Source organism: Protopterus annectens, chromosome 13.part0 (genome assembly GCF_019279795.1).
Source record: "Protopterus annectens isolate FY-2018-M chromosome 13.part0, PAN1.0, whole genome shotgun sequence".
Classification (NCBI taxonomy): Eukaryota; Metazoa; Chordata; order Ceratodontiformes; family Protopteridae; genus Protopterus; species Protopterus annectens.
Window position 1 is genome coordinate 750,322 of NC_056747.1, and position 15,781 is coordinate 766,102.

The window sequence follows — 15,781 nt, forward strand, 5'->3', positions numbered from 1 at the left end:
TGGTGGTGGTGCTGCAGTAGAGTTGCCGCCTCACAGTTAGACATTGCACGTTTGATTCTCAGTTAAAACGTCTTCGGTATGGCGACATGCGTGAATGGGCGTTCCTTCGTTGAAGGTTGTGCGTTAGGCCTGGCAAGCCAGCACGTAAAAATCTACTGCCAATCATTAGCGGACTGGAGTTCTGCTGTGGTGAACCCTAACCAGGAAAAGCCGAAAGACACAAACAAACCACAGCCATCGCATAAGTTTGGTTAACTGTTTTAGGAGAATTACCACAGCCATTGCATAAGTTTGGTTAACTGTTTTAAGAGAATTACCGCAGCCATCGCATAAGTTTGGTTAACTGTTTTAGGAGAATTACCGCAGCCATCGCATAAGTTTGGTCAACTGTTTTAGGAGAATTACCGCAGCCATTGCATAATTTTGGTTAACTGTTTTAGGAGAATTACCACAGCCATTGCATAAGTTTGGTTAACTGTTTTTTGGTAATGTGGAAAAGCTGCTACATATAAAAATCCACTACATGAAGTTATCTGATATGTCACATGTTCTGAGCCAAAGGGGGCAGAATAAGCACGAAATGGGATTTGTCAGGAAGGATAACAGATTATTAATTCTATTTTATAATGCTTTTTCATTTGTGTGGAAATTGTAAAACATTACTCAATAGATATCAGATAATACAGATCTAGAAACTATCATAAATAACCGTATGTGTGTATAAATGGTTGGATATTAAACAAGAGATACAAATGGAAACATTTTAACAACAGAAGTTACTTTTATTAGACAGGGGCATGAATGCCAAGATATGAGTTTTATTTCTAGACATCTTTGCCACTAACACTTTTAACGGGAATTCTTTCTTTTCTTGGGCATCCAAAACTTGTAACTTTCCAGAAGTATTGCATTATGTTGGTTAAATGACTGACAGCAAATGTTATAGAAAGTGGATTCCTTATTTACTGCAGGCTAGTTTTTAGGATTGCAGTTGCCATTTAAGTTTAGGTCTGTTTATCTTTAATTGTTTTTGTTGATGTTCATGCTGTGGCTAAAATGATGCAACCTGCATTACTTCTTTGTAAAAAAAAAAGTGTTCAACAAAGTGAACTAAAGCTAAGAATAACTATTTTGTGCATAGAAAAGTTAAAACATTTAAATAATTTTGTAAACATGATGTTGTATATCTTTGTTACTGATCCTACAGAAAGTTGCAGCAGTAGAACCTAGCCTGCTTTTTCTCCAACGAGCAGTACAGAGTTGTAGAACTTATTTAATACAATATTTATAAAATTAAAGTCCAGTACAGCGCAGGTGTATAGACATAAACAGAGCAGTGAAAAATGATAATACATTTTACTTTGTATGCAGCTATTACTTTTAATCATAGGCAAAGTGTAAACAATAATTGTACTATATACTGGGATAGTCATACTAAAGCTTTCATTCCTTTTCATTTACTGTTTTCTCACGTGATGGTGATGAGGGAATCCAAACACAGATTAAACAGGGTGTGGGATAGTTGGAGGAAGGGTAAGTGAAAAGGTCGAGAATGTGATGGAGGGGAGTTAAAATGTGAAGGCATTTAAAATGGAAAACTAGGCTAATGGTTGCCTTTTACCATTAAAGCAAATATAATGTAATTTGATTTAGGGTCACGGGGAAGGTGGAACCTATGCTAGTCCTAAGTGGGTGTAAAGCAGAGAAACTCATTCTGAATAGGGGTGCCAGCCAGTCTCAGGGTGCACACATGCCTACTCAAGGTACACACATACATAGTCAATTTACAGGAATGACAGTTTACCAACTCCTTGCTTTTGGAATGTGGGAAGAAACCAGAGTATCCAGTGAAACGTTATGCAAGCTGAGCAAGGATGTGTAGCATGCACACCGTAGGAGGTGTAGGGTCCACACTGAAGGATGTGTAGCATGCACACCGTAGGAGGTGTAGGATCCACACTGAAGGATGTGAAGCATGCACACCGTAGGAGATGTAGGGTTCACACTGAAGGATGTGTAGCATGCACACCATAGGAGGTGTAGGATGTGTAGCATGCACACCATAGGAGGTGTAGGGTCCACACTGAAGGATGTGTAAGCGTCCACACTGAAGGATGTGTAGCATGCACACCATAGGAGGTGTAGGGTCCACACTGAAGGATGTGTAGCATGCACACCGTAGGAGGTGTAGGGTCCACACTGAAGGATGTATAGCATGCACACCGTAGGAGGTGTAGAGTCCACACTGAAGGATGTGTAGCATGCATACCATAGAAGGTGTAGGGTCCACACTGAAGGATGTGTAGCATGCACACCGTAGGAGGTGTAGGGTCCACACTGAAGGATGTGTAGCATGCACACCGTAGGAGGTGTAGGGTCCACACTGAAGGATGTGTAGCATGCACACCGTAGGAGGTGTAGGGTCCACACTGAAGGATGTGTAGCATGCACACCATAGGAAGTGTAGGGTCCACACTGAAGGATGTGTGTAGAGTCTACACAGTCGGAGGTGTAGGGTCCACACAGTAGGAGGTGTAGGGTCCACACCAAAGGATGTGTGTATGGTCCACACCATAGGAGGTGTAGGGTCCACACTGAGAGATATTTGTAGGGTCCACACAGTAGGAAATGTAGGGTCCACACTGAAATATTTGTGTAGGATTCACACAGTAGGAGGTATAGGGTCCACACCAAAGGATGTGTGTAGGGTCCACACAGTAGGAGGTATAGGGTCCACACCACAGGATGTGTGTAGGGTCCACACAGTAGGAGGTGTAGGGTCCACACCAAAGCAAGTGTGTAAAGTCCCTACAGTAGGAGGTGTAGGGTCCACACCAAAGGATGTGTGTAGGGTCCACCACAGTAGGAGGTATAGGGTCAACACTGAAGGATGTGTAGATTCCACAAGGAAGGGTGTGTATAGGATTCACACAGAAAGAAGTGTAGATTCCACACTGAAGGATCTGTATGGTCTACCCCAAAGAATGTGTAGATTCCACACTGAAGGATGTGTAGGGTCCACACCAAAGGGTTTGTAGGGTCCACACCAAAGGGTGTACAGGGTCCACACTGAAGGATGTGTATGGCCCACACAAAGGATGTGTAGATTCCGCACTGAAGGATATGTAGAGAGTCCACACTGAAGGATGTGTGTACGGTCCACACCGAAGGATGTGTAGAATCCACACTGAAGAATGTGTGTAAGGTCCACACTGAAGGATGTGTAGAGTCCACACCAAAGGATGTGTATAGGGTCCACATCGAAGGATGTGTAGAATCCACACTGAAGAATGTGTGGATTCCACATCGAAGGATGTGTAGAGTCTACACCAAAGGATATCTAGATTCCACACTGAAGGATGTGTGTAGGTTCCACACTGAAAGATGTGTAGAGTCCACACCAAAGGATGTGTATAGGGTCCACACAGAAGGATGTGTAGAGTCCACACCAAAGGATGTGTAGCTTCCACACTGAAGGATGTGTAGGGTCCACACCGAAGGACATGTAGATTCTACACCGAAGGAGGTGTAGAGTCCACACCAAAGGCAATCAGATGAGAATTAAACTGGCAGACCTAAAGCTGAGATGCAGGGATGCTAACTGCTCTGTTACTGCATTACGCTAGTCCTGTAGTTAATGTTTCACAAGACGCTTTAGACAAAGAAGTTATTTAATATGGTGAGCCATAAATCCTGAATTGTGCCCATCTAGTATAAAGTGAGGCTTGTGTGTATCTATGTCAGGTCAAGCAGCAGTGTCATATTACATATTTAAAACTCCATTAATTATAAGTTAAGCAATAGACAAATTCTCTTAGAATAATTATAAAATACTGCATTGCAATTGTGAAAGCAACAATACACAAATTAACATGGGCAGTCCATCCTGAGAGCAGCAAACAGAATTATTTTACTCTTTACAGTACTTTTGGTAATTAGCTGTGTGCATCTACATTTTAGGCATGTCTGAAGAAAAGCATTTTGATATAAATTGCAACTGATGGTGTATTAAAATGTACATAATCTGTATCTATAATACAAAAATGATTTTTTTCAGAATAAGATTAGATTACAGTAAATTGAAACAAAATTGAAGACTGCACTGTGTGCAGTAGGGATAATATGTCACTACGAAACATTTGTTCAGTTATACTATTAAAATGTGCCACCAATCAATTTTAAAAGAACTTAAATTATTGCAGTACCCCATTTGTTTTACCAGCATTTTCAATAAAAGTTTTAAAATAAAATTAACATAAGGTGATCATTCATTTGAGAAATGGACATCTGTGAAAATTCATACACAAACTCTGGATGAAAATGTCACAGAGTTTTAAAGGTATACATTGCGTCGTTTGGCAAGTTCTCTGTCAAGATCTAAGATCAAAGTATCAAAGTCTTTTAAATTGAGCTTTGTAATGAATGGTGCATCAAAATCCAGAATGTCTGATTGTTCTGAAGCATTAAATTCATTTAGAGCATGCCCTTTAGACTGGACCGAGAGGGAACTGTCAACATTAAAAGCATTATTTTCACTGGTTTCTCCATTTGTTAATGTAAAACAAACAGACTCTGCTTCTTCTGAATTTCCACCTGAAGTTAGAAGGAAATTTTGTCCACAAATACTCCAGTCTCCTGCGTACCGGTTATTAGCATAAGTTTCTGTGTGCTCAGAACAGTTAGTAGGCACCAATTCATTTGCAGTGAGGTCTGTTCTTTGCTGGATCTGCTTCTTCTGACGGAGGTATGTTTTTGGTTCGCCAACATCTCCACCCTGAACAGCCTGCATTTCTTTTCTTGAGGCTGTAAAAATTAAACACATACTTCATATTTTATTCATTATTTTATTAAAATATTTTTTCGTGGTATTTTTCTTTACATTCAGGATAATTATAACATGTAACTAAATGTTTATCTTAAATATTTCCCTTTTGAATGTACAGTTTATGATTCACTATTTTGTGTCTGTATAGAGAAATGGAATTTATGGTGCACTTTATCTGGCACAGAAAGGACTTTATTATTAGATATCACTTTATCTGGCACAGAAAGGAATTTATTATTAGATATCAGTGACACTTTGCCCATTTTATCCAAATGTATCGCAAGAGCCATAAAACAATCATAATCAGTAAATGTTCATAAAGTAAAAGAACAGTAAAGGTAGATTCATTATAACTGTACCAAAAATAACTTACATGACTAAAGAACATGTAAGGTAAATGACCTGTGAGACAAGAAATAGGACTGCACCAGATTATTTTACAAGCTGTTATCTTATGAGAACTCATCCAAAACAATGCTTTTCTGAGGATACATATATATGAAACTGTTATTAAAACTTCTAAGAACCTGTTTCATAGTTACAAGTAAACACTCCTGTCTACCTGCTGCGCTAACAGAAGTAAACTCTCCAAACTACCTGCTCCACTAATCACCAGTAAGCACCACTAACTACTTGCTTTATGGCTACTAGTAAAAATTTCTAACAAAGTGTGGCATGTATGCTAGTACATACTGCTAACTACCTGCTGCATTGGACACTAGTACATACCGATAACTACCTCCCGTACTGGACACTAGTACATACCGATAACTACCTCCCGTACTGGACACTAGTACATACTGGTAACTACCTGCTGCATTGGACACTAGTACATACTGGTAACTACCTGCTGCATTGGACACTAGCACATACTAGCAACTACCTGCTGCACTGGACATTAGTACATACTGGTAACTACCTGCTGCATTGGACACTAGCACATACTAGCAACTACCTGCTGCACTGGACATTAGTACATACTGGTAACTACCTGCTGCATTGGACACTAGTACATACCAGTAACTACCTGCTGCATGGAACACTAGTACATACTGGTAACTACCTGCTGCATTGGACACTAGTACATACCAGTAACTACCTGCTGCATGGAACACTAGTACATACTGGTAACTACCTGCTGCATTGGACACTAGTACATACTGGTAACTACTTGCTGCATTGGACACTAGCACATACTAGCAACTACCTGCTGCACTGGACATTAGTACATACTGGTAACTACCTGCTGCATTGGACACTAGTACATACCGGTAACTGCTTGCTGCACTGGATACTAGCACATACCGATAACTACCTGCTGCATTGGACACTAGTACATACTTGTAACTACCTGCTGCATTGCAAATTAGTACATAATGGTAAAAACCTGCTGCATTGGACACTAGTACATACGTGTAAGTATCTGCAGCACTGGACATTAGTATATATTGATAACTACCTTCTGCTTTGGACACTACTTGTAACTGCCTGTTTAATTGGACACCAGTACATACTGGTAACTAACAGTGCATTAGACACTAGTACATACTTGTAACTGCCTGCTGCATTGGACAGTAATGCATTCAGAGTTGTAGTCAATGCCCCTAGTAATAAAGTAGGAAGAAACACAAATACAGTAAAAGCAGATGAATAAAGTGCAATGTGTATATATATATATATATATATATATATATATATATATATATATATATATATACACACATATACATAAAACAATAGAAAATGAACAATCTGATTTAAACAATTTACCCAATTAATCAGAAAAAAACTCAAAACTGAGCCCTGTTCCAGCAGTCTTCAATCAGACAAGTTCTAACTGCACGCTCCTACTACTAGGGTGCAGGGGAACCTTCTCCCAAAAAGATGGTCTGGATCAGTGCTCAAGTTATAACTATGAACCTATATAGGTGGATGGGGGATCGTAGGTTTGTCCCAGGGATTACTCCCGTGTCACTATTAGACAGAGGCACAGTAAACTAAACCTTAAAAAGGGCACAGTATACTCAAATCAAGGGGTGGCGTAAGCCATGCAGAATCAGGCTAGGCTTATAACTGCCTCAGGGCAGATAGCCTAGTATGAACCTATTTACCTATGAACCTATGAACAAAGCTAGATTCAGCAGGCCTGAATCTGGTCCTATGCTACAGCAACAAGGTGCACCATTTTCAGAAAGAAACAGTTCGAATAAACAGGCACAATAAGCCTGTGACCAGAAATTCCCAGCTCAGAAGGGCAGAATCCAGCCTCTCCTCCCACAAGAGTGCAGACCACAAACCTTCTTAGTGTAGAATAACTGGCCTGAAGCCCAAGTGCTTAAAACAGAACTAATACACTTTTAGAATAGGAGACACTGAGCTCTCAATCAGCAATTCCCAGCTTAGAAGGATGTAAGCTACCAGTCCTGCCACAACAGTGCAGACCACAAACCTTCTTAAAGTAAAACAACCGGTATGAAGCCCGAGTACTTAAACCAAAAGACTTAGAACAACAGTTAGAATTTAATCAGTCTACTACCAAGCAGCAATAAGTGCAGCAGAATAAATAAAATTGAGTACTTTTAAGAAGAGGCAAAGGCAAAATAAAGTAGGAGGAAATACAAATACAGTAAAAGCAGATGATTTTTTTTGTTGTTAGTAAAGTGCAAGGAGAGAGGAAGGAAGAACCTAAGTGGGTTGGCCTTCTCAAATCTTCTCTCTGTATTATGTAGAGTGAACACTAGACTCAGAATATGATCTCACTGTACTCAGTTAAGTGAGCAAAGGAGATGGACTCAGGAGGAGTGTTCAAATACAGACTTAGAGGAGGAGCGGGCAATTCCAGAGCCACTAACACCAAGACAAGAACAGGGACGGTGGGTGGGGACAAACAAGAAGAAGAAGAAGTACCGTTGTACAGATTACAGAGATATTAACTCAAAATGCAGACAAAAATGAGAAAAAACACTTGTAAACATACTTGCAACTACCTGCTGCATTGGACACTAGTACATACCAGTAACTACCTGCTGCATTGGATACTAGTACATATTTGTAACTCTCTGATGCATTGGACAATAGTGCATAAAGGTAACTACCTGTCTGCATTGGACACTAGTACGCTCTGGTAACTACCAGCTGCATTGGACACTAGTACATACTTGCAACTATTTGCTGCATTGGACACTAGTACATACTTGTAACTACCTGCTGCATTGGACCCTAGTACAGACTGGTAACTATCTGCTGCACAGGACACTAGTACATACCGATAACTACCTGCTGCATTGGACACTAGTACATAACAGTAACTACCTGCTGCATTGGACACTAGTACATAATTGTAACTATTTGCTGCAATGGACACTAGTGCATACTGGTAACTACCTCCTGCATTGGACACTAGTACAGACTGGTGACTACATGCTGCAGTGGACAATAGTACATACTGGTAACTACCTGCTGCATTGGACAGTAGTACATACCAGTTACTACCTGGTGCATTGGACACTAATAACATATGGGTAACTATCTCCTGCATTGGACACTAGTATATACTTGTAACTATCTGCTGCATTGGACACTAGTACATAGGTGTAACAACTTGCTACACTGGACAAAAGTACATACTTGTAACTATCTGGTGCATTGGACACATGTACATACTAATAACTACCTGCTGCATTGGACACTAGTGCATACTGGTAACTACTTGCTGCATTGGACACTAGTACATACCAGTAACTACCTGCTGCATTGGACACTAGTACATACCAGTAACTACCTGCTGCATTGGACACTAGTACATACCAGTAACTACCTGCTGCATTTGACACTAGTGTATACTGGTAACTACCTGCTGCATTGGACACAAGTACAGACTGGTAACTACCTGCTGCATTGGACACTTGTACATACCGGTAACTACCTGCTGCATTGGACACTAGTACATACTTGTAACTATCTGCTGCAATGGACACTAGTGTATACTGGTAATTACCTGGTGCATTGGACACTAGTATAGACTGGTAACTACCTGCTGCATTGGACACTAGTAGATACCAGTTACTACCTGCTGCATTGGACACTAGTACAATCTGGTAACTACCTGCCGCATTGGACACTAGTACATACTTGCAACTATTTGCTGCATTGGACACTAGTACATACTTGCAACTACCTGCTGTATTGGACACTAGTACAGACTGGTAACTACCTGCTGCATGGAACACTAGTACATACCGGTAACTACCTGCTGCATTGGACACTAGTACATGCTTGTAACTATCTGCTGCATTGGACACTAGTGCATACTGGTAAATACCTCCTGCATTGGACACTAGTACAGACTGGACACTAGTACAGACTGGAAACTACCTGCTGCAGTGGACAATAGTACATACTGGTAACTACCTGCTGTATTGCATAGTAGTACATACCAGTTATGACCTGCTGCATTGGACACTCGTAACATATGGGTAACTATCTCCTGCAATGGACACTAGCACATACTTGTAGCTATGTGCTGCATTGGACACTAATACATACCGGTAACTACCTGCTACATTGGCAACTAGTACATACTTGTAACACCTTGCTGCAGTGGACACTAATACATACTGGTGAATACCTGCTCCATTAGGCACTAGTATATACTTATAACTATCCGCTGCATTGGACACCAGTACATACGTGTAATTATCTGCTGCATTGGACACTAGTACATACTTGTAACTATCTGCTGCATTGGACAATAGTACATACTGATAACTACCTGCTGCATTAGACACTAGTATATACTTGTAACAATCTGTTGCAAGGGACACTAGTACATACTTGTAACTATCTGTTGGACACTAGTACATACCAGTAACTACCTGCTGCATTGGACACTAGTACATATTTGTAACTCTCTGATGAATTGGACAATAGTGCATAATGGTAACTACCTGTCTGCATTGGACACTAGTACAGACTGGTAACAACCTGCTGCAGTGGACAATAGTAGATGCTGGTAACTACCTGCTGCATTGGACACCAGTACATACTTGTAATTATCTGCTGCATTGGACACTAGTACATACTTGTAACTATCTGTTGCATTGGACAATAGTACATACTGATAACTACCTGCTGCATTAGACACTAGTATATACTTGTAACAATCTGCTGCAAGGGACACTAGTACATACTTGTAACTATCTGCTGCATTGGACACTAGTGTATACTGGTAACTACCTGGTGCATTGGACACTAGTACAGACTAGTAACTAACTGCTGAATTAGACACTAGTACATATCAGTTACTACTTGCTGCATTGCACACTAGTATGCTCTGGTAACTACCAGCTGCATTGGACACTAGTACATACTTGCAACTATTTGCTGCATTGGACACTTGTACAGACTGGTAACTACCTGCTGCACAGGACACTAGTACATACCGATAACTACCTGCTGCATTGGACACTAGTACATAACAGTAACTACCTGCTGCATTGGACACTAGTACATACTTGTAACTATCTGCTGGAATGGACACTAGTGCATACTGGTAACTACCTCCTGCATTGGACACTAGTACAGACTGGTGACTACATGCTGCAGTGGACAATAGTACATACTGGTAACTACCTGCTGCATTGGACAGTAGTACATACCAGTTACTACCTGGTGCATTGGACACTAATAACATATGGGTAACTATCTCCTGCATTGGACAATAGCAAATACTTGTAACTATCTGCTGCATTGGACACAAATATATACTGGTAACTACCTGCTACATTGGCAACTAGTACATACTTGTAACAACTTGCTGCATTGGACAGTGATACATATTTGTAACTATCTGCTGCATTGGACACTAGTACATGCTGGTGACTACCTGCTCCATTAGGCACTAGTATATACTTGTAACTATCTGCTGCATTTGACACTAGTACATAGGTGTAACAACTTGCTACACGGGACACAAGTACATACTTGTAACTATCTGGTGCATTGGACACATGTACATACTAATAACTACCTGCTGCATTGGACACTAGTGCATACTGGTAACTACTTGCTGCAATGGACACTAGTACATACCAGTAACTACCTGCTACATTGGACAATAGTACATACCAGTAACTACCTGCTGCATTGGACATCAGTACATACTTGTAACTATCTGCTGCATTGGACACTAGTACATACTAATATCTACCTGCTTCATTGGACACTAGTACACACTGCTAATTACCTGCTGCATTTGACACTAGTGTATACTGGTAACTACCTGCTGCATTGGACACCAGTACATACTTGTAACTATCTGCTGCATTGGACACTAGTACATACTAATATCTACCTGCTTCATTGCACACTAGTACATACTGATAACTACCTGCTGCATTTGACACTAGTGTATACTGGTAACTACCTGCTGCATTTGACACTAGTGTATACTGGTAACTACCTGCTGCATTGGACACAAGTACAGACTGGTAACTACCTGTTGCATTGGACACTAGTACATACTTGTAACTATCTGCTGCAATGGACACTAGTATATACTGGTAACTACCTGGTGCATTGGACACTAGTATAGACTGGTAACTACCTGCTGCATTGGACACTAGTACATACCAGTTACTACCTGCTGCATTGGACACTAGTACAATCTGGTAACTACCTGCTGCATTGGACACAAGTACATACTTGCAACTATTTGCTGCATTGGACACTAGTACATACTTGCAACTACCTGCTGTATTGGACACTAGTACAGACTGGTAACTACCTGCTGCATGGGACACTAGTACATACCGGTAACTACCTGCTGCATTGGACACTAGTACATACTTGTAACTATCTGCTGCATTGGACACTAGTGCATACTGGTAAATACCTCCTGCATTGGACACTAGTACAGACTGGACACTAGTACAGACTGGAAACTACCTGCTACAGTGGACAATAGTACATACTGGTAACTACCTGCTGTATTGCATAGTAGTACATACCAGTTATGACCTGCTGCATTGGACACTAGTAACATATGGGTAACTATCTCTTGCAATGGACACTAGTACATACTTGTAACTATCTGCTGCATTGGACACTAATACATACCGGTAACTACTTGCTACATTGGCAACTAGTACATACTTGTAACACCTTGCTGCATTGGACACTGATACATATTTGTAACTATCTGCTGCATTGGACACTAGTATATACTGGTGACTACCTGCTCCATTAGGCACTAGTATATAGTGAAAAATATTAGCACAAATGTCCCTGGCAGACTCAGGACTAGTATATACTTATAACTATCCACTGCATTGGACACTAGTACATACTTGTAACAACTTGCTGCATTGGACACAAGTATATACTTGTAACTATCTGGTGCATTGGACACATGTACATACTAATAACTACCTGCTGCATTGGACGCTAGTACATACTTGTAACTATCTGCTGCATTGGACAATAGTACATACTGATAACTACCTGCTGCATTAGACACTAGTATATACTTGTAACAATCTGTTGCAAGGGACACTAGTACATACTTGTAACTATCTGTTGGACACTAGTACATACCAGTAGCTACCTGCTGCATTGGACACTAGTACATATTTGTAACTCTCTGATGAATTGGACAATAGTGCATAATGGTAACTACCTGTCTGCATTGGACACTAGTACAGACTGGTAACAACCTGCTGCAGTGGACAATAGTAGATGCTGGTAACTACCTGCTGCATTGGACACCAGTACATACGTGTAATTATCTGCTGCATTGGACACTAGTACATACTTGTAACTATCTGTTGCATTGGACAATAGTACATACTGATAACTACCTGCTGCATTAGACACTAGTATATACTTGTAACAATCTGCTGCAAGGGACACTAGTACATACTTGTAACTATCTGCTGCATTGGACACTAGTGTATACTGGTAACTACCTGGTGCATTGGACACTAGTACAGACTAGTAACTAACTGCTGAATTAGACACTAGTACATACCAGTTACTATCTGCTGCATTGCACGCTAGTACGCTCTGGTAACTACCAGCTGCATTGGACACTAGTACATACTTGCAACTATTTGCTGCATTGGACACTTGTACAGACTGGTAACTACCTGCTGCACAGGACACTAGTACATACCGATAACTACCTGCTGCATTGGACACTAGTACATAACAGTAACTACCTGCTGCATTGGACACTAGTACATACTTGTAACTATCTGCTGCATTGGACACTAGTGCATACTGGTAAATACCTCCTGCATCGGACACTAGTACAGACTGGACACTAGTACAGACTGGAAACTACCTGCTGCAGTGGACAATAGTACATACTGGTAACTACCTGCTGTATTGCATAGTAGTACATACCAGTTATGACCTGCTGCATTGGACACTAGTAACATATGGGTAACTATCTCCTGCAATGGACACTAGTACATACTTGTAACTATCTGCTGCATTGGACACTAATACATACCGGTAACTACTTGCTACATTGGCAACTAGTACATACTTGTAACACCTTGCTGCATTGGACACTAATACATATTTGTAACTATCTGCTGCATTGGACACTAGTACATACTGGTGACTACCTGCTCCATTAGGCACTAGTATATACTTATAACTATCTGCTGCATTGGACACTAGTACATACTTGTAACAACTTGTTGCATTAGACACAAGTACATACTTGTAACTATCTGGTGCATTGGACACATGTACATACTAATAACTACCTGCTGCATTGGACACTAGTACATACTGGTAACTACTTGCTGCATTGCACACTAGTACATACCAGTAACTACCGGCTGCATTAGACACTAGTACATACCAGAAACTACCTGTTGCACTGGACACCAGTACATACTTGCAATATCTGCTGCATTGGACACTAGTACATACTAATAACTACCTGCTTCATTGGGCACTAGTACATACTGATAACTACCTGCTACATTGGACACTAGTACATACTGGTAACTACCTGCTGCATTGGACACTAGTACATACTGATAATTACCTGCTGCATTTGACACTAGTGTATACTGGAACTACCTGCTGCATTGGACACTAGTACATACTGATAATTACCTGCTGCATTTGACACTAGTGTATACTGGAACTACCTGCTGCATTGGACACAAGTACAGACTGGTAACTACTTGCTGCATTGGACACTTGTGCATACTGGTAACTTCCTGTTGCATTGGACAATAGTAGATACCAGTAATGACCTGCTGCATTGGACACGAGTACATACTTGTAACTATCTGCTGCATTGGACACTAGTACACACTAATAACTACCTGCTGCATTGGACACTAGTACTTACTTTGAATGTACTGCTGCATTAGGCACTAGTACAAACCAGTTACTACCTGCTGCATTGTTCAATAGTACATACTGGTAACTACCTGCTGTATTGGACACTAATGCACACTAATAACTACCTGCTGCATTGGACACTAGTACATACTGATAATTACCTGCTGCATTGGACACTAGTGTATACTGGTGCCTACCTGCTGCATTGAACACTAGTACAGACTGGTAACTACCTGCTGCATTGGACACTAGAACATACTGGTGACTACCTGTTGCATTTGGCACAAGTATATACTTGTAACTATCTCCTGCATTGGACACTATTACATACTTGTAACTATCTGTTACATTGGATACTGGTACATACCGATAATTACCTGCTGCATTCGACAGTAGTACACACTAGTACCTACCTGTGGCATTGGACACCAGTACATACTGGTAACTACCTGGTGCATTGGACACTAGTACATACTTGTAACTATCTGTTGCATTAGACACTAGTACATACTGGTAACTACCTGCCGCAGTGGACAATAGTACATTCCGGTTAATGCCTGCTGCATTGGACACTAGTACATACTTGTAACTATCTACTGCATTGGACACCAATACATACCGGTAACTGCCTGCTACAATGGCAACTAGAACATACTTGTAACAATTTGCTGCATTGGACACTAATACATATTTCTAACTATCTGCTGCATTGGACACTAGTACATACTGGTGACTACCTGCTCCATTAGGCACTAGTATATACTTGTAACTATCTGCTGCGTTGGACACTAGTACATACTTGTAACAAATTGCTGCATTGGACACAAGTACATACTTGTAACTATCTGGTGCATTGGACACATGTACATACTAATAACTACCTGCTACATTGGACACTAGTACATACTGGTAACTTCTTGCTGCATTGCACACTAGTACACACCAGTAACTACCTGCTGCATTGGACACGAGTACATAACAGCAACTACCTGCTGCATTGGACACCAGTACATACTTGTAACTATCTGGTGCATTGGACACATGTACATACTAATAACTACCTGCTACATTGGACACTAGTACTTACTGGTAACTACTTGCTGCATTGCACACTAGTACACACCAGTAACTACCTGCTGCATTGGACACTAGTACATAACAGCAACTACCTGCTGCATTGGACACCAGTACATACTTGTAACTATCTGCTGCATTGGACACTAGTACATACTAATAACTACCTGCTTCATTGGACACTAGTACATACTGATAATTACCTGCTGCATTTGACACTAGTGTATACTGGTAACTACCTGCTGCATTTGACACTAGTGTATACTGGAACTACCTGCTGCATTGGACACAAGTACAGACTGGCAACTACCTGTTGCATTGGACACTAGTACATACTTGTAACTATCTGCTGCAATGGACACTAGTATATACTGGTAACTACCTGGTGCATTGGACACTAGTATAGACTGGTAACTACCTGCTGCAATGGACACTAGTGTATACTGGTAACTACCTGCTGCAATGGACACAAGCACAGACTGGTAACTACCTGCTGCACTGGACACTTGTACATAC

At 40.8% G+C, this 15,781-nt stretch overlaps 1 protein-coding gene across 1 annotated transcript in view; it reads right to left on the reverse strand.

Moving 5' to 3' along the window:
* Nucleotides 1-3,884: 3,884 nt before the first annotated feature.
* LOC122788423 (rho GTPase-activating protein SYDE1-like) overlaps nucleotides 3,885-15,781 on the reverse strand; it is an 809,025-nt gene continuing 797,128 nt past the window's right edge. Inside the window, exon 8 of the mRNA XM_044055491.1 lies at nucleotides 3,885-4,803. Within this exon, the coding sequence (XP_043911426.1) occupies nucleotides 4,334-4,803 (470 nt within the window). The 3' untranslated portion in view covers nucleotides 3,885-4,333. The remainder of the gene's footprint in view (nucleotides 4,804-15,781) is intronic.